The sequence below is a fragment of the Argiope bruennichi genome, chromosome 7, assembly GCF_947563725.1.
Source record: "Argiope bruennichi chromosome 7, qqArgBrue1.1, whole genome shotgun sequence".
Taxonomy (NCBI): domain Eukaryota; kingdom Metazoa; phylum Arthropoda; class Arachnida; order Araneae; family Araneidae; genus Argiope; species Argiope bruennichi.
Window position 1 is genome coordinate 29,806,363 of NC_079157.1, and position 21,323 is coordinate 29,827,685.

A 21,323-nucleotide genomic window follows, 5' to 3' on the forward strand; every position below is an offset into this window, starting at 1 on the left:
TCGACAGCTGGTAATTTTTACACAAAATTACTTTTCAGGCTTAATGACAGTACAATGGATGCATTATGTTTTTTAAGATCATATTTCAAAAATTTGTAATAGTACCACAGAGTGAATAGCGATATTTACACTTTTTTGTGATTTAAATAAATAATTTGTTCCTTTACTTTTTTGTGATTATATACTGTTATAATTTATAAGTTAAAATTTATTTTTTGTAGTATTTACACTCTCTAACAAAACTGGCAAATAAAACAAAGAAATACCTGTGTTTTATTTCTTTTTCTAAAATTTCTAATACCGGTATTAAGATTTAAAAAATACCGAATACCTGTATTGAAATTTTGGTTCGGTATTGCAATCCCTAATTTCAACCGATAGGGTCACAGATTTCTCAGAAAAATAAATGTCCTTTTATTAACTTTTTTAGAGCAAAGTTAAATTATTTAATAAATTGTTAATAATTATTTAATAAATTATAAATAAAGCCAAAAAAAAACCTGTTAAAATAAAAAAAATCAACTGTATTTTATTGGGGGGGGGGGAAAGACGATGCTTCAGTAATACCTAATTTTTAATTTTATGTTAACCTAAAATAAATGAAATGAAATAAATAAAAAATAAATAATAGAAATGAAAATAATAAAGTAGATTTGGATCTTCATCCAAAACATAGGAAGCCAAGGTTGTAGATTTTAATTGTTTAGTTTTATATTATTTTTAAAAAATTAAAATGACAATAATTTGCACATAAATTTGTATTTAATATCACTGCAATGTTCTCATATAGAAGTATAGTTTACTAAACCAATGAAAAATATGTTTGAAAAATACTAAAAGTATTTTGAAAAATACTAAGATCGAAGAAGAAAAATATTGAATGGAATTAAAAAAGAGAAAACTGAAAAACTAATTTTTTTAAATTGAAAATGTTTTGAAGTTATTAAAAAAAATGCAGGAATTTTGTTAATTTTTTATTAAAATCTTAATTTAATTTTTGAAACACTATTTCTTAATATTGCTATCCAAGAAATAGCTAAATTTGTATGCACCAAGTCCAACAATCCGCCCCGAAAGACGCAATTCATGCCAGCCTATAAATTTTATTATATTAAAAATATGAATAATTTTATCTCATATTTTTTTAACAAAGGAAAATCGTTCAGCTTTCATTGAACAATGAAAATGATTTGTCTTTCATTTACCATATCGTTGAAAATCAATATTTAAAAATTTGTTAAAATAAAGAAGGAATATCATAAGATTTTATAATTAAAAAGATATATGTATAAATATACTTTTATTTTAAAGATGAATTAAAATCTTTTTTAATCTGGAAACATTTTCGGAAGTTATTTCAGGAAAACATCAAACTTTTCCGCTGTTTTTAAATAATAAAAATTAAAAAAATTTCTTTACTAAACATTACACTTTCCCACCCTCCAAAAATATTTATTCTTCTCTGCATACACACACGCACGTTCTCTTTTATTAGAAAAAAATTTTTATATAGTAAAAAAATTATATATATATATTACACGGAGAGTCCTTGCAGCCAAATGTTATTTCGAATCGCAATAACATAAAAACATTTATTTATTCAAATTTTGTATAAAAAATATTTTTATTATTTTTGACTGTTGGAGACGTTTTCTTTCAAATGAAAAATAATTATACAATAATAAAATAAATAAAAAATAATAAATAAATACATTTATATTTTTAATAAGTTATTTAATAAATAATAATTTTTAGCGAATGACTTTAAAAAATTCTTAATAAATAAATACATTTTAATAAAATAAAGAATGTATTTACATCAAATTCAATTTAAAGTAAAAAATTATCAGGTGAATTTCTGAAAGAGTGTAAAAGAAACAAGTAAAGTTTCAGAAAGAGTAAAAGAAACGAAACAGTTCGATGATTCAGTTTTGGCGGAATAGAATACAAAACAAAATCGCGTAATAGAAAATGAAAAAGTTTGGCATAATTCGCCACGAATATGCTTATTTGCCAAATCTTATAACCCCTATTACAGCTAATCCCGGAATTGGGATAGTTCTTGTTAGCGCCTATAGAGGGCTGTAGACTGCTGGCGCCGTCTACAGGCACTAATTGGAACCTAGCTTGATTCTCCAACACGTCCTTCGGCTAACGCTACCCGAAAAAACAGCCTTTCTTTTGACTGCTGTTAGATGATGGTGTTTGAATTGAACTTTTGTTTCCTAATTTTGAAATAACTGTAAGTAAGTTTTAATTGATTCATAACTTATTTTATTTTCAAGGAGTTTATTTTTTAAGGAATAAAACTTCTCTTTATATGGCTAAAATAAGATAATTATTGTAAGGAAATGGAGATTTGTTCTCCAGCGTAGCTATATTGAAAGTTTAATGCGTGCTTCTACCGTAAATAAAAAACTCGTCAAGTATTGTTTGCATTTTTTTTTTTTTTTGAGAATTTAAGATTATATACATATAATCAATGTTCAATCAATTCAAATGATGTTGTAAATGAAACTATTGCAAATTTCCTTTTAAGATTTATAGTTAGATGAAATTATTCGCAATTAAAATATATCCTATGGGCATGGAGTAGTGGAGAAAAGAAAAATTGATGGTTGCTTTTCCCACACCTTGTTATTGAAATTTTTTCTCATGCTGTTGTTTTGAAATTATGTTGTATGTTATTGTCAATTTATAATTATATTGCTTACTTATTTTATATTTTTAACCGTGCTACATAGATTTCAACATGTAAAATCCTAGAATGATTAGTAAATGCATTTTTTCACAAAATCCATTTGGAGTATTATATTTACTGAAAAAGTTAATTCTACAAAATATTTTCAAGATTACCATGATTCTATTTAGGGAATAATTTATTCCTTCAGTTATTTTAACTGTTATGTGTACATTGACATTATTTCTGAAATGTTTTTCTGTTGGTTATATATTTATTTTGGATTGGATCTGTTTTCCTCTTAATATATCCATTGAAAGAATTCCACTCCAGTTCTATCCTCCTAAGAAAATGAAATAGTTTACCATAAAAGAATGCTATTCTAATTCTATTATATTATTAAAATTCTGAATCATTTATTAAATATGAATAGAAATTATATAAAATGTTTTTAATGTTTAATAACTGTTCTAAATCATAATTATAACATTTAATCATTAATCAATATAATATTTAATAATTTGAACTACATAAATTGTGAGTATTTTTATATTAATTACAAATAAGAAGTTTAAATATACATATATACTGATTAAAACAATTATGTTCATTTCATTTAATAATAGAATAATTTCTTCTAATATTAAGTATTAATCATGTTTATCAAAAATACCAAAATTGATTTTTATAAAACTATTTTTTTATAAGCAATAAGATATTTGTGATTTTCTGCTCCAATTATAAAAATTGGTTTACAATTTTCAAATGTCACTGATATAAAATTCAAATTTTAAAAAAATGAACAAAAACAAAGATATTGTTTATGAAAAATAAAAGAAAATTTTGGCAAACAATTTATTCATAAAATGGTAATGCAAAATCTGAGATGTATCATCAACACATACCTGTATACTCCCAACAATGAGTAGTCGAATGCTAATCCAATCTTAGGCTTAATGATTTGTAGCTGCAATCAAAAAGTTACAACTTGGAAAATATTGTTAATAAAGAAAAATAAAATGTATTAAGTACTTACATGAATGTCAGAAATATTATATAATTTTTTTATGTAATCCATAGGTAAACTAGAAATATTTCCATGAATTTTAAACTCAAAAATTAATTTGGAATCCAAAACATGCAAAGATTTTCACTGGTCTGCTATAGGAAACTGACTGGCCACAGCAGAAAGTAATTCATTGCTTGATCTCGAATAGTAATGTTGGAAGGAGTTTGTGTTCCAGGCCTTTAAAACAAATCTATTATTTCCTCAGATGCCCCGATAGTGCCTTGTTTCATTCCAAGATATGCTAAATAAAATGTGAGAACTGCAATAAAAATTGCTAGAATTATATTTGGCGAGAAATTGCCCCAAAATAATTTACATGCTGATGCTTTCAATGGAAATTGAACCAAAAATCACTGAAGTAGAATATTTCTATTCCGTTTTATTAATCAAGAAACATAACATTTACTTTAAGATAAAGAACCTAATTTAGATAAAAGTTATTTATCTAAATCTATTATTATTATTAAAAGTTAAGTTTAGTCAGAGGAAAAAATTGGTGAGAAATGTAAATGTATGTGGAAGTGTGGAGATATTTTTCTTATATCTGGACTTGATTTTTATAATATGTAGATAATATCTTTTGTTAATTTTTCAGCACTGTATATTTACTTCAAAGCTTTTATTGTAATACTTTTCTGCTTGATCCTCTTTATAATAAGTACATTTTTATTCAAATTGAAATATTATTTTTCTTCAAATATTACTTCTGTTTGAAAATTGTTAATATACATTGCAGGACTTTTTTTTTTTTTCTTAGCTGCTAAAAGTTAAATTTTTCTACAAGATGAAGTCATGATTTTTTAAAAAATTATAAATGCTATATTATTAAAAATTTAGCTCTTGCTGTTTAAAGCTATTTTGATTTTAAAAGATTTCAAAAATCAAAAAATATTATTGCAAAAAGGAATAGTTTTGGAATACAATTGAAGGAATAGTTTTCAAATACTTTTGTAATTCATTCTTATGGAGAACATTCCTAATATATCTTTACATTCCAAATCATATATCTTTCTATTAATCAAGAAAAATTGTGAACATATAATATTCTGTCTGTTAATAAGAAATCTGTTCTCATTTTGTCTGTTAATAAGAAATCTGTTCTCATTCTGTCTGTTAATAAGAAATCTGTTCTCATTTTGTCTGCAAATCAGAAACTGCTATTTCATAGTAAATTAGGCAACATAAATAATTAAATGGGGACGTTGCAATACTCGCCTTATAACTAATTTATTTACTTTAATATTTTTTTTCTTCATTATTGAGATGCATATGTTCTATATATAGAGTTTGTGATGTCAGGGAACCTTTGAGACAAAACATTTGTGCATTTGTTTCACTTTCTAAAATATGATGAAAGGGCAAAAAGATGTTCTGCCCTGTATGTCATTTATTTATTTCCTTCAACCATTCTTGATGTTAAGGAGCAAACAAAATAATACATTTTGCACTTGCACCAATAACAATCAATACATGTCTGGCTGCTCACTTCCTTATTTTAAATTATTTATCTGCTTTAATTGCCCATTCATTCATCCCTCCGTCTCCTCAATACAAGCATCCCATGTGTGATGTGTATAATGATTCTTTCTTGGGGAAGGGGGAAAACTTGCATAATAATTCTACAAATTTTTGAAGAAAAACACAAGTCATATTTCAATTGTTTAATGAAATAGAAAGATACTTTCTTGTTTATTTAAAGTCCTTGTTGTAAGAAAATGTTTTTAGCTTTTTTTTTGGGGGGGGGGAGATTTAAAAGTTAATTTTAAAGTTTAGAAGTTAGTTATGATAGAAGTGAGTTTTCTTTTTAATTTTTGAACAGAAATGAAAGTTAATGATTAATTATAATGCTTAACAAATTCTTTGGAAGGGGAAGCAAATGATTATTAAATATAGCATTCTGCTAGAATTTTTAAAATATTTTTTGAAAATAATGGAAATTATTATTTACCTTGACAAGGAAATTTTCTTTAATTAATAGGTTTTTGATATGTAATTAACATTTTGTTCAGCAAAAAAAAAGTATTTTGTTTTTGTTTGTAGCAGAATTTTTAAAATTACCATCTAATTTAGAAGCTGTTTTTCTAATCTCTGTGTTCTCTAGACTGAAATTACAATACAATTCACTTAAAATACTAAGATTTTAGATAAATAACAGAATTCATTCTGAAAGTGAAATTTTGCTCTTTATAGGTTTTGAATTTCTGATAAACAACACTCTGAGAATTCTAGTAAATTAAATAAGTTATAAAAACCACTCTTCTGTAATTTTCTGCTAAATAATTTTGTTTTTATTTTAAATTTTTCTGATATTTTATTTGTTATTTCAAGAATGTGATTTGGAAACTGATTTTTCATATATTCTCTACCCATTTGAAACTCATATATAAAATTAAAATGTCAAATTAATTAATATTTTGTATTAATTAGTATGTATTAATTAGTATTGACTTCAAAAAGATCTAAGTGTATATAATTTGAAAACTATCTTCAACAGAAACCATGTGAAAAATCAATTTATAAAAATTCATAATTAAAAATAATTGTCTCTCAAACTGGAAATTCCATCTTTGCAATTGTGAAACAAGTGAACTTAAATAAAAGAGTATAAGCATATTTAACTGTTTTGATTTGATTTTTTTAAATGCTTTTTTCAGTTTCAAATCATATATTTTTTTTATTTAGATGTGTGTGTGTGTGTGTGTGTGTGTGTGTGTGTGTGTGTGTGTGTGTGTGTGTGTGTGTGTGTGTGTGTGTGTGTGTGTGTGTGTGTGTGTGTGTGTGTGTGTGTGTGTGTGTGTGTGTGTGTGTGTGTGTGTGTGTGTGTGTGTGTGTGTGTGTGTGTGTGTGTGTGTGTGTGTGTGTGTGTGTGTGTGTGTGTGTGTGTGTGTGTGTGTGTGTGTGTGTGTGTGTGTGTGTGTGTGTGTGTGTGTGTGTGTGTGTGAATTTACAGCTTCTAAATTAGATATATGCTTATTTCATGAGTAATTACTCGCTAAAACCAGTTTTCAAAACTTTAATTGCAAATAATATTCTGAGTTGTGTAATTTCGTTACTTTCAAAAGTCCAATTGTTATTTTGCAGAAAATGATTATCTTTTAGCATAGATATGAGTTATTACCCAAATTGCAGCATTCATACCATCTTTCAAAACTAGTGGAAAGGATTCCTGTAAGCAATACAATTGCAACTCATAGAATTCCTCCTCTCTCCAACACTCACAGCTTTTTCCATATTACTTGTAAAGGTTATTGTTAAGAGCTTGATTTCTACTACTAGTAAAAGCTATGCTAACTAAAAATCAATCGGTTATTCTTCCACTTCAGTGTCCAGAATTACTGCAACACAAATATGATTTTCCACCATCTTAAAATTCAAAAATTTATATTTTTTTAATGTTGCCACTTTTGTGCTTTACATATTTTTTATGATGTTAAAAACTGTTTAATAATATTATCAAGCAAATTTTACAGCAATAATCTTCATTGTTTTAAGTGGTTATCAAATCATTGCCATTGTTCTTTTGGAGCTTCCATCCATAGATATGCCTTCGGTATATATATATATATATATGGATAAGCTATGTTTTCTTTGTGTTTTTTATTTATTTAAGCTTTAAATAAGAAGATTTTGTAGATTGTTTTTGCATGTCTTTAATATTTAGCAGAGTTGATCCGATATATCACAGTTTAGAGAGAAAGATAAATCAGCTTGAAATAATTCATATTTTTGAAAAATTTTCAGTTTGTTTGTGCCAATGGTACATTTAATTATATAGTATATATTCATTTAATGTGAAGAGTTTTTCTCTACTTTTTATTTGTTAAAGGTGTTTAATTCTACCAAATTAAACCCGTATATCTCTAACGGAACTCCTTATATTTTAAGGGATGTAGCGTTTGTTCTAGAATTGGCAAATTTGATTCAAGCATATTTGATGAATGATATATATATATATATATCTCCCTCCTTTTTTTAATATATAATTAACAATTTTTATGCAATAATTTGGGAAAACAGTTTATACCAAATATTTTTTTTATTAAATCAGTCAAAAGTACATTTTCTCTGCTCACAGTTTTAAAAAGCATTTAGTAACACATTTAAAAGAGAAATCATTTCCTTGTGATGTGTGCACTAAGAGTTTTTATCAAATGGGAAGTTTGATAAGGCATTTACAGACCCATTTGAAAGAAAAACCGTATGTATGTGATTATCTGCAATAGAGTACTGTGTGGTATAAGAACATTTTTAAGAGAATTTTAATGACCCAAATGAGAGAAAATTTGAATATGTTTTTTTTAATTCGTAAATATTTTTTTTAAGTTGTAAAATTAAATAACTCTTTATTGAAGCAGAAAAATACAGCACAGTTGTAGGTTATAAAATGTTTAATAGAATGTTTTTTTTTTTTTTTTGTCATGAAATAGATTGTGAATAAATTTTCTTAACCTCGTTGAGGACCATGATCTCATATCGGTGAACACTCAATTCTCCCTTCATGGCCCACGGCGAGATATTTATTTGGGATGTTTTATTAAATTTCTAAACAAAACTAAATGACTGAAATTTTATGCAACTTTCATTTGTAACTTAATTTTCATGCGTATAATTTTTGTTTCCGTGGGCATAGTTAAAAGCTGAGTGTTTGGATGTTTCATTCATTTTATGCTGTAGTCTTTATGTTAATAAATATTAAGTAGTTGTATATTACATACGTTATTTGTAAAATTGAAGTCATTATATGAAAATGATGATTTTATGTGAATTTTTTATAAAATTTGGCCTAACTGCAAAAACTGCGTTGGCCCGTTGTGACGCTCTACTTCAGAGCGTTCCGGACCTGTGAGAGCGCTTCGTTATCTACGTCCTACTTCTTAAGGGGTTAAAATTTGCAAAAGTCTGACTGATTTTTATCGCTTGTCAATGACTTTAGTAGAGTGTTTTTTTAACGGAGAAATTTAAGTAACTGTTACTGATGTATAAAAAAAATAAGAGAAATGAAGATGTTGAGATTTATATTGTATAGCATTTCCTTCAAGAAGACGCAAAAACGATCTAGCTGTGCAAGTGTTATAGCTTTGTATATTTCTGAATAAATAAAGCATGTATTGATGAAAATAAGGGGGAAAAAAACGTACGGTTATGATTTTTATGTTAAAAAATTCTTTCCTGAAAAGAAATGTAATCTGTTGGCACATTACGGAAATTATCCAGAGCCATCAAATGCAAGATCTAGTTTTAATCAATGGAAAGAAAAATAATCGGCCTAAATGAATACAGGGTATTTTTACGCAAAATAGAAAATGCTCGTCGAAATATTTGCTCCTCGAAAAATGAGGCAATCATGAGGCTGGCGCTGAAAGTCAGAATTAACCCTCCTCTTAAATTCAGATTACGCCATACTGTAAATATAATGTACGAATTCACATAAACCTTTTTTTCTTTTTATTGATTTATATGTGAAATATATTCCAAAATAAATTGCCTGTCATAAAATTTACATAAATTTTATCTGAATGTATTTTTATGTGATAAAAATTTACAATATTTTTTTATTTCAAGTTGCTAATTAATTATAATTAATAAATGTTAATAAATTTCAATTGCATTTTTTTCATGTTTTTAGTTTGAGACTTTTTAAAAATCTTTTTAACGAAATGAGTCAGATTTTGTTTATGCAGAAATTCTAATTGCATAAATTCTTAAAAATTTGCTAATTTTAAATGCAAATGATAATTGTTTTAAATGCGCAGTAAAAATAGTTTTGCAACAACAACAACAAAAAAGAAACAGAAAAACATCTCAAAATTATTACATATTGCATTAGATATGTTTGCGAACTACATGAAATTATTTAATGGACAATATTAAAAAGAAAAATAAAATTAACAATTCTTAAAATATAATTTAGTCATTCGTCAAAGAAGTGGAAAGTACGCTTTTTGGAACTCTACTTGATTGCTCCCTGCTGAATAATCTAAAAACTAAATTACTGTCTATTTCGAAATCAGTTTTTTCCTGAAGTACAATTGAGCAATCATATAGCTAAGATCAGATTAAGCTTTATAGGAGCTTTTAAGTTTGCATCTTGGATACCCCCTTTTCCTTTTCTAACTTTCGTAACTAAATATTTTTATTTTATTTGTACAAACATAGTTTCAAATAGGAAATTTTTGCATGCTGAAATAGCAAAACTTTTAATTATGATTTACTTTTTGGAGATTTGATTTGAATATGTTGCGTCTAAAACAATTCAAAATGTGAATTCTAAAGTAACTTTATTTAAAATTATAAAGAAATTACAACTTTTAAAAATTAATCTAAATTATTTAATCATAAAGTAATATTTTTAAATGCAATAAAATATCAGTAATATAAAACTTGAAAAAAGTTATTAATTTGTAAAATAGATCGAATAGCATTCCGTAATTTAAACGATACTTGATTTTAATTTTAATTCGTTTTAATGCATTATCTTTGTAATTTGAACGAAAACATGGTATTAAATTATTTAGAAAATATCGCAAATCTACCGGAAGTTGTCTACCCAAAACTTTCTATTATACTCTGATAAAAATACTATCCTCAAAATGCCATCCTTATGGTTATATACAATAGCTCCGAAATATTAATCTTTGACGTGAATTATGATTTTTTTTTCTTTGCATCTGTCGTGTCATTTTTGTCAAATTATAATATTTTGACCCTATAATCCAGTTAATAGTATCCGAAAATCGATTTGTGTGTGTGTGTGTTTTTTTAGAAGCATTTCTCCCAATCGATTGAAACAAAACTTTGACACAAAACTACTTTTACAGTCGCAGAATCTTATACCAAATTTGATATATTTACATCGGTGGGTTTTGAGTTACAAAATTTACATATTCCTGAAAGACAAGGTCGACAGACGATCAACACTTTGTTGAATTTGGTTCAGAATTTGATGTCTTCTATACTATAGACGTTAATTCTGTTTGCCGAATTTTATCTATCTAGCTCTCTTCGTTTTGTATTTGTAGTGTTAAGTTATATTCTAACAGACGGACTTCCTCTGCACAGATGTTGCTCATAATTTGATAAAAATCTACAAACGACAGTGTAAAGACTGTAGACCAAATCTTATCTTTCTAGATCAAAGCTTTTTTGAGTTATGTTTGTCGTACATTTTTAAAAATGTGTTTTCCGAACTCAGAGAAGTCGACAATGTGGGGATAAAATTTTGAAACTTCTTAGAAGTACTTAGAAACCTGAATATTTATTTTTTCCCCTCTCCGATATTTTCAAAGTTATCTACTTGACCTATTTAATAATATGACCCTACATATAAAAGCTTAAAACAAGTAATGACGTAACATGAAGTATAATAATGACTGAGTTCATGGAATTAAAGTACACTGAAAGAAATAAAAACGATGTCTTATAGCAACCGAAGTTTTAATTGTACTTTGTTTCATAATAATAAATAGCTGTAAATAAAACATTTTTTTTTTCTTTGCATTAGAATTTATTATATTGTTTTTCATCATTTAATTCATAAAATCGAGAAAACATTTCTTCATCTGCTATTCAGTTAAGCTTTAAAATCTTGTTTCGTATTTAATAATCAGTTTAGTAACAGCAACAACAACAAAAATATATCAAGCCTTTATGAATACATTTCAGAGTATTTTTTACCTAAACAAGATTTAGTTGCTGATTACTTATTCTTTTTAACAAAATGAATAAATATTTCAATTTAGAATTCTAGCTGCGACTTTACAAATGCTAAATACTTTAAAAGTTATTGATGGATGCAAACCTGATTTCAAATGCTGCAGCAAAATATACAAATCAACTCCAGAAATGAAAATGAAATTGCTGCAAAGTTACAAAGGCGAATTCGAAACTTTCTAGAACTTTCTGTGGTGTGAACTTAGCATTTTTACTGAACTTGCTGACCGACAGTCGACCAACCGTTGGACACATGGTTCAAAATTTGATAAAAATCTGTATTTTAATTGCTAAATATGTGTACCAAATTTTGTTTATTTAGCTCTTTACATTTTGTGTTTTTCACTTACACTCACACAGTCTTATTTCCTCTGAATAGATTTCCTTCAAAATTTCACAGAAATCTAAAGATTTATGTCATAAATCGATACACTAAATTTCATCTTTCTAGCTCAAAACTTTTGTGAGTTATCGCGTTCATAAACAGGCATAATGCATAAAAAACTTAGTGGAATCTAAAACGTGGTGATATGTCAAAATCTCGAATTCGAATTTTTTTCATGATTACAATATTTCTATACTTTGTACAAAAAAAAAAAAAAAAGAAAAGAAAAAAATCAATGAAAGATCGCTTGAAAAATAGTAAAATATTATCATAGCAAACCATGGCCCCTGGAGGCGGACCTCGAAATGCGGATGAGGTGATTCCGGCATGGTGGGTGCATCTTGCCATCCTGGCGGGTACATGAAAAGATGGAAATCTAGCTCCTCTCATCGATGACGGAACGTACGTTCCTTATCGAAGGATTGTACCGTGGCCAGTGGTGGCCCTTAGCACTCAACCACAGTTCCTGCCAGTGTTGCTGTATAACGTGTGCCTTCGGGCGGTTGGAGAGTCAGTGATATGACTTATCATACTAAACCTTTCGTCTGACATTGCCAAATTCAATATTGATATATCCGCTTCTTGCACATATGGTCATATTTTACAAAAATTTACTTACCTTTAATAGCACTGGTAATTCCTGTAAATACTAGCTTCTTTAAAGAAATAACTGCTTACATACATACTCCTGATACATTTGAAGAAGAAACATTAAGTATTTGACTTATATTAAAGTATAAGAGGATTGGTCGAGATGATTAATGTGAATTTTCTAAGAAATTTTTTTTGAAGAATATTTGACGAGATTGTTGCTCTGTTAATCATCTGAGAATAAATTTCTTAATATGTGAAATTTTGGCTGAAATACAGATCATATTTCATGTTTCCATTTTATTAAAAAGTATTAACCCGAATGTATTAAGTGATTGGATTTGAAAGCATTTTTCTTTTTAATTTCTTAATATTTAGTTTTTCTAATCTTTTTATTTTACTGGCTATGTAGATGTTACGAATTTACTTCTTTATAATTTTGTATTAACTGAGCTTCAGATGTCGCCACGGTTAAATATTGGCGCAGTTCTATTAACCCCAACATCTGTCATTAAGATTCAACAGGTTTTTGTCTGAAATTTCGCTAACGGAACTGCATTTAATTTTAATTTCCGGAAAATTTAAATAAATTTATTTTTATGAAAAATTTGCATTTTACTGAAATTAAAAGTTTTTTTTTTTTAACTGCAGTGTGAAAAAATAAAACACTTGCAACTTTTTTTTGTGTGCGTTTTTTATCTTAAATATAAAATATTAATTTAAACAATGTATTAATTCGCATTTTCACAAGAATATTTAAATTTTGTGCAGTCTGTCAAAAAATATCTGAATGCTATTCTTTCTTCCGAAACTAATTATTATATAATAAAACTGTAAATGCTTGTCGTTGTAGAAATATCTTCACTATAAGTAAATGGAAGGGGTCGTCTTCAAAATTAGATTTACACAAACTCAATTTTTCCAAACACTCAATTTTCAAATATATATCTAAATTCACCAAATTGAAACAGCTTGAATATATAAAACATTTTGTAATTTCAAGTAAATGGTTAATGAGTTAAACAAAATTTTATTTTTTAATTTCTAATATTCCTTATCAGAGATCCATATGACAACCGTTTTGTCTTTTTAAAATCTGTAGGATTTTATTCCTTGATTTGAACTCATTGTCATGGTTTCGTTGTGATTTTTTGTCATTTATCATCGTTTTAGCAATTGTTATTTTTGTATCATTTTAATAGAAACTGTTTTTTTAAACTTTGAACTAGAAATAAATTTCTTTCGCGCAGTATAACCTTCAGATTGTTTCTTGAGCCATAAAACATCAAACCAAACAAACAAAAAAAAAAGAAAAAAAAAAAAAGCTTGATTAACTTGATAGCAGTCCCTAAGAGCGCTGCAAAACGATCTGTTCTCAACTGCAAAATGTCGTGTCAGTTGCTGAATTGTATTGATAACTAGATGCCACTTTATTGTTTTTGTTGTTTTTTCATTCTTGCTCACAGACTACATTGAAGAAGAAAAAAGGGATTTTATGTCTTATCAACGCAAAAAAAAGTGTTTCTGTAATCTTTTATATAGAAATAATATAATTTGCAAAACCTATTTCTATTATTTCGTTAAACGTTTTAAAAAATAAAGATAATTGAAACTAATTCAATGCCTTACATTTTAGTTAAATTGTCTTTAAAACAGTGTATAGCTTTGGAGTATTTCTGCAAATAGAATTGCTGTCATGAGCATTCAAATCTCGAAAATGCACTTTTCTTAAGGATTTTCACAATTTTAGCCACTACTGTGTATATACATGTGTCAATTCTTGCCGCAAACGGGATATATAGAGAATACAGAAATTACCACTGAATGAACATGGATAAAATTGTATAATATTAATAAGAGATAAACAGTAACAGTATAAATAACAAAACAGTATAAATATTACTTTTCATAGTTACAATTACAAAATGATGAAAGTTATACAAATATTGTTAAGATTAATTTAATCAAACCTCAAAACCTAATAATGATAGAATATTTTTTAATAGTCATCTTTAAGAATGCTTCTTAAAATCCATTAACCTTGTTAAGCAAGAGAAAATAATGCACAACATTAATAAATATCACCATCTCACCCTAGTCATCAACAGTGACATTGCAAGTTTAAACATAGGATAGGCCATAATATAATTTTTCGCTTTTTCATCATAATTTTCTTTCAACAATGACGTAAACGCGCAGTCATTTTGTCGTTATGGCGTGCGAGGTATCCATAACCCTTTTGTCATACTTCTGCTACGCAACTGATGCTAAAATTTATATCAATGCAAAATAAGCTTCATATTAAGTTTGGGTCAAAGCTATTTTAAAGGCGCATGTTTGACATTTTTACTTTCCCGTATACGTACATACGAAGAAGTAATATAATAATTCGTCAAAAATGCTTTGAACTCGACAGATGAAATTTGGTATACGGTTTTTACACCAAATTTGCTGACTTCTATCAAATTTTGAGTCAAATCTGTTCAAAGGCAGTTCGTCTGTCCGACTGTTCAAATATAAGTTAACACGATAGCTTCCAAACGAAAAGGACTAAATAGATAAGCTTCGGGACACACATTTGACATCTTTATTGTGAAACCTGTCAAAATTTGAACCATTTCCAACAGCGGATTGATTGAATATCGGTCTGCATTTTCAGAAATATGTAAACGCGGTAATTCAAAACCCCAATGACTTAAATTTGTGTAGTTTGGTATGAGATTTTATTTATTAGAAGTGAAATCTTTTGTTGAATTTTTGTTTCAATTGGTTGAGAAAAATGTGTAGAACGGCTTGCCAGGGATTTATCGTCAAGGATAACACGATAAATTCAGAAAAATGCTGAAGTCACGAAGTTAATATTTCGTAACTATTGTACGCCAATGCCATGCACTGTGATGATACCTTTAGTAGAGACTGTGCGAGAAAGTTTTGTAGAGACCACTCCCGCTATTTGTTTTACAATTAACTCAATCATTCAGTACTGTTGATGATTGTTATTAAGATATTATGTTTTTTCATATGTAAATTAGATAAGAAAGAAATAGAAGTTGTGCTTAAGTGGGTTTCTAGCTATTTAGTTTGGACCCATGTAATTTATTATTCATTTTAGGAAATTTTTCATCAAATTGCTCTTAGAAATCAATTTTATATTAAATTCAACACAGAAAAATGAACAGTAAGAATTGCTTCTAATTTTTTCATTTTTTTTAAACATTAATCACTTTTGACGCTCAGCTAGTTCACCGAAGATATTGGTTGTATTTTTATACCAAGTAAATGTTCAGATATATTTCGTCCATGTTTCCGCCAAATTGGCAGGCATTAAAATCGTGTTATTTTAATTGTCTTACTTATGTTCTCTTCATTTTGTACATGAACCTTTCTTTGGAGACCAGTCCCGTAATCTCATAGCGCTGTTGAAAACGTAATTATGCGATTCGTCTGTCATTTAAATATTGCAGTTGTGTAACTTTATTCGTCTTGTAAACCACAAGGTTATTAAATAATCCTTATTATTTAGCTTTTAATAATTGAAGGAAATCAAGTGATTAAAGGTTTGATGAAAAAATGGATGTATACAATGGATGAATTTCAATATATTTCGCACTCTTGTAAAGAAATTCATATATATTTTTTATTGTTGCTATAAATATTTTATTCTGGATTTTTCACCCATTCTTTGGAGGAAAAAATTTAATGAATTTTTGGATGGAGGGTTTTTCTTCCATCCAAAAAATGGAATATTTTTCCTCCATTCTTGGCTTATTTTCCTTAACGTGTAATATTTGTTTAAAGTTTGCTTTTAATAAACTTCTGGAATTTACAGATATGCTGTAAATTCAAACAGTATTTATTTTTCAACAGTTGAATTTGCAGCGAAGCTTTATCGCCATAAGTAGCAATGGTGAAAAGTTTATGAAATGTTTTCATTTTTGTTGCTCATTTTTGTAAAATAATTAGATGCGACAACAACAAAAAAAAAAAAAAAAAAAAAGAAATCCGTTCTTCATATTTTTCGTTCTTAATAATTTTATATTTAACTTGATTAAATTTGTTGAATAATCCTCTGAGATATTATATAAATTATTAAAAATATTGTACTGAACAATTCTGTTTGCTATATTCATATTTTTAAAAACTTGTTTGGTTTCAGGACATTTTTTTCTGTTAATTGAAGTGTAATCATTTCCGTTTCATCTTTAAATCCAAATTTTAAGGGAGATGATAGAAAATTAGGGAAATGAATAATACAATTTGCTGAGCGGTGTAAGCCTTCTAAAATGGTGTCGGTTATTTGACTGTCAAAATTTGAAACTCAAAAATATTTATGTTGGCATTTAAGACCAAGTGTCTTTTAAAACCATATTATAAATAGTTTTTTTATTTGTTTAACTTGTTTTTATTATTAATAAAAAATATGAGGTGCTTTAACCTCGTAAATAAATTTCAAACAGTTTTACGGTTAAAGAAAATATAATAGTTATGTAAGTTCAAATAATAAATAGTGGGTTAAAAGTAGAGTATAAGAAAGTGGTAGATTTTTTATGTACCGGGTGCGTCATAAATTCGTGCAAATTTTAAATAATCATGATAAATGCAAATCAGGAAAACAGAGCATAGTAACATTATAGTACATTTTGTTTTAAAGCAAAATATGCTCAACATGACCGCCACCACAAGGTATTAAGCAAGTGAGGCGCATCACTACGCCTATTACAGCTGCTTGTAACATGTCGGTATCGATGCAACTAATGGCCAATTAAATGACATCTTTCAGTTCCATCAAAGTGGCAGGAGAGCCCCGGTAGACACGAAACTTCAGGTATCCCCACAACCAAAAGTCCGCTTGAGAAAGATCTGGCAATCGGGAGGTCCACACATTCTTACATCCTCTGCTTATTACTCTGTCCTCAGTGATTGTGTCTAGGAGGAACGTCTTAACGGAATTATCAATGTGGGGTGGGGCATTATCTTACATGAAGGTGATGGAAGATAACGCACGTCTTTGCTGCAAAGCAGCCTCAACTTGGTCTCGCAAATGCCTAAGATAGTGTTCTGCAGTGACGGAACAGGTTTTCTAACCGGATACACGACAACGCTCTTCAAAAAAGAAAGGGCCTAGAATGAAGGACGCAGTGAAACTGCACCAAACAGTCACATGTGGAGAATGTAGGAGTTTGGTCGTGTACACATGAGGGTTTGATGCTGCCCAGATACGACTGTTTTGCGTATTGACGTCACCATGCAATGAAAAGTGGGCTTCATCTGTCCACATGATGTTCAGTAACCATTATGGGTCACGTTCCATTTGTGCGAGCACCCATGTTGCAAAAGCTTGTCTTTTCTTGCAATCTGCTGGCAACAACTGGTGAAATGCCTCTATTTTGTACGAATGCAGCTACAAGATTTCGTGCAGAATGCGTCGGATTGACCTTTCCGGAATTCCTGTTGTTTTACCTGCTTCACATGCACTGGAACTCCCCGTTGAAGTCTCGGCTGCCACATTTCTCATGGCCCTTTGGACAACAGGAACGCAGTCAGTACAGATGGGTGGTCTGCCAGTTCGTGAATAATCCTCTAATCTTTCCGTTTCCTCAAAACGGCGAACTAAATTCAATATCCCATTCAATGAAATTAGATTTTTCTTCGCCTTAATTCCTGTCACCGTCCGTAACTGTCGCAATGCTTTAGTCTCGGATTCACTGTTCTAATAGAACAGTTTAACCACTAATGCTCGATCCTGTAGCGATAGCATGCTACTGACGTCGAATAACAGATCCATTTCCAGCCTTGTGTTTTATAGATATACTGATTTGCATAAACAGTCTCGGTATGAAGTTTGAGCGCCATCTATTGGTCATTTTGAAATACATTTTTTAAAGGAAATAACAAAATCCAAAGGCTCTCTGAACGTATTCCCGCAAACTGCAATTTTTTTCGAGCATTACTTTTTTTATTATGATTTTTTGCAGTTTGCACGAATTTATGCCGCACCCGGTACTTTTATTTCATTGTATGCAAAGTATTGAGAGAACTTTAGGTTGCCTTTATATTTCGCATATCATTGATGAATATTGCAAGTATTTTCTTTTGGTTGATAATTATAATTTAATAATGACACTTGCACTAATATCCGAAACAAATCTCTCAGAAATTATATCAAAATAGCCGCTTTTGGTGACCTTCTGGCCCGCAGAGAATACTGACTGTGTTTCGTCGCAATTCAGTATTTTATGCATTTCTTAATGTTTATGATTTTCTTAACACAATACTTTTAAGTATCGAATTGTTGCAGGCATTACAGCCGCGGTATTTCAGAAGCATTGTGTATGAAGTTCCATGCAATCGTAGTGCTATTAAAATTGGCTCCAATGTTTTCTAACATTTGTGATACTGTAACTTCACTTAGCTATATCTAAAGCACGCTACTCAAGTATTAAAGCAAAATTTTTCTTCCTGATATTTCAAGTATGAAAACACTGTATTGTATAGTTGATGAAACAATGAAAACGATTTGAAATTTTTGCAACAAAATGTGTTATTAAAAATTAGACTTAATGTTATACACATAATACATATTTTAATAAATTGCAATACATTATTAAAATATTTTTATTTAATGTTTGTAGTATTGAAATGTTGTTATTTTTGAAGTTTTAACTTCAGGTATAAAGATTAATAAAATTTTCTTTTTCCAGGTTATGGCAGAAACGGAAACAGCAACAATACAGCTTATAAATCATCAAGATTAATTATATAAAGAATAGAAGTTTAACAATTCCTGTTTGTTAGCCAATACGGTTAAGGTTAAATATATGCAGTTGCCGCTCTACTTTTCGACAAGGCTGCAGATCTCATCAAATTCAATGATTGAGAATAAAAGGCTATTACGTTATATAATGCAATAAAAGCAAGTAGTCCTCTGAAAAATTTTAAAAAATACTCTGTCGATTCTTGTAAAATATATATCATGCACAAGCAGCATATCTAATAGATACCTCTGCCAATAATTGTTTTTTTTTATGTTTTAAAAAAATAAAAATCACGCAGATCTTTTTTTTTTTTTTTTTTTTTTTTTTTTTTTTTGCAAAAGATTTTTTAAGAAGCACACTTTAATAAGGCATTTTTAATAAGGCCTGTGAAAGAAAAGCCAATCTATCGATCATACAATATAAAAAAAATTTCTAATCTATCACTCAAATTTGGAGTATATGCAAGCTTACGAAAGAATTCTGCAAAATGTGTAGTGAAGTCTTTTCTTCGCAGGAATATATGATACCACAAATCTTGACGGATATTAAAGAGAAACCATTTGTTTGTGATGTGTGCAACAGAGGGTTCTCTTTTCGAGGAAGTTTAAAGAGACATTTAAGGACGCATACGAAAGATAATCTGGGTGCTTGTAATGTGTGTTATAAAACATTTTCTGTGTTAGGAAGTTTAAAGGACCATTTACGGACGCATACGAAAGAGAAACCGTATGTTTGTGATATTTGCAGTAAAGCTTTTTATCGAAAAGGAAGTTTAACGGCCCATTTACGGACGCACACGAAAGAGAAACCGTACTTTTGTGAGATATGCAGTAAAACGTTTTCTCAACGATCAAATTTAAAGACACATTTACGGACGCATACGAAAGAGAAACCGTATGTTTGTGAGATTTGCAGTGAAGCTTTTTCTCAAAAGGTTGATCTAAAGAACCATTTATATACGCATAAGAAAGAGAAACCATATATTTGTGAGATATGCAATAAAGCGTTTTCTCAAAGAGGAAGTTTAAAGATACATTTAAGGACGCATACGAATGAGAAACCATATATTTGTGAGGTATGCAACAAAGCGTTTACTCTAAGAGGAAGTTTAAAGATACATTTAAGGACGCATACGAATGAGAAACCATATATTTGTGAGGCATGCAACAAAGCGTTTACTGTAATAGAAAGTTTAAAGATACATATAAGGACACATACGAAAGAGAAACCTTATATTTGTGAGATATGCCATAAAGCGTTTCCTGGACGAAGACACTTAATGATACATTTAAGAACGCACACGAATGAGAAACCGTATGTTTGTGAGATATGCAGTAAAACATTTTCTGAGCGAGGAAATTTAAAGAAACATTTAAGTACACATATAAAAGAGAAACTGCACATTTGAAATGTATGCAATAAAACATTTTCTAGTGGAATCTTTTTATGGAAATATTTTCTGACGCATACGAAGCAGAAACCTCTGTGTGTAATAAAGCATTTAATGCAAAAGGAAATCGCAGCCCCATTTACCGATCCATTCTAAAGAGTAACTACATGTCCGTTGTGTTTGTAATAAAGTATTTTCTGGTCGAAACATTGAAAGGAGATATTTATTGAGGCATGCAAAATTAAATCCACATATTTGTACAAATAAACTGGAATTATGCATCTGTGTAGCGTTTTGTATAGATTTTTCTAATGATGCAGATTTTTGTCGGGTTTACACTCGGGCAATTATAAGACGTTCAATAGGCAGCGCATGCACAGAAAGGGACTGATTTATGTTTGCCATAATTTCATAAAATATATTCAGGCATTCCATGCTTGGCTATAAATTGCTGCTATGGCGTCCCCCAATTCTCCCTTCCCATTGCATATCGTATTAAAATGGGGGATGTTTTCAAAAAGAAACATGATAAAAGAAAATGAAAGGTCAAATTCAGAAAACTAAAGAAAAAAAAATAATAATGGGGGGGGGGGACTCGCACGAGACAGAACAAACAGCAAAAAATTTCGGCATTAATCTATAATAAATGGTTAATATTTTCAGGCAAAAAATAAATAAAAAACCGTCAAATTTTTCAGACGCATGCGCAGTAAGGGAAAAAAAAAAAAAAATACAATAAAGCG

The 21,323-nt window shown here is 28.8% G+C and overlaps 1 protein-coding gene across 2 annotated transcripts; it reads left to right on the forward strand.

The window, feature by feature from the left end:
- The first annotated feature begins 2,135 nt into the window (after positions 1–2,135).
- On the forward strand, positions 2,136–20,865 carry LOC129975013 (gastrula zinc finger protein XlCGF7.1-like). 2 transcript variants are annotated; one of them, XM_056087870.1, is made up of 2 exons: positions 2,136–2,242; positions 19,137–20,865. In XM_056087870.1, exon 2 carries the CDS (start codon positions 19,678–19,680, stop codon positions 20,596–20,598), a length of 921 nt encoding a protein of 306 aa, XP_055943845.1. In that variant the 5' UTR covers positions 2,136–2,242; positions 19,137–19,677; the 3' UTR covers positions 20,599–20,865. The 2 variants fall into 2 exon arrangements, with proteins under 2 accessions (XP_055943845.1, XP_055943846.1); XM_056087871.1 differs by having other exon boundaries at positions 2,163–2,246.
- Positions 20,866–21,323: the final 458 nt, after the last annotated feature.

Bases quoted from the DNA above. Each gene is read 5' to 3' on its own strand.
- LOC129975013 (XM_056087870.1), top strand. From the start codon at position 19,678: ATGTGTAGTGAAGTCTTTTCTTCGCAGGAATATATGATACCACAAATC.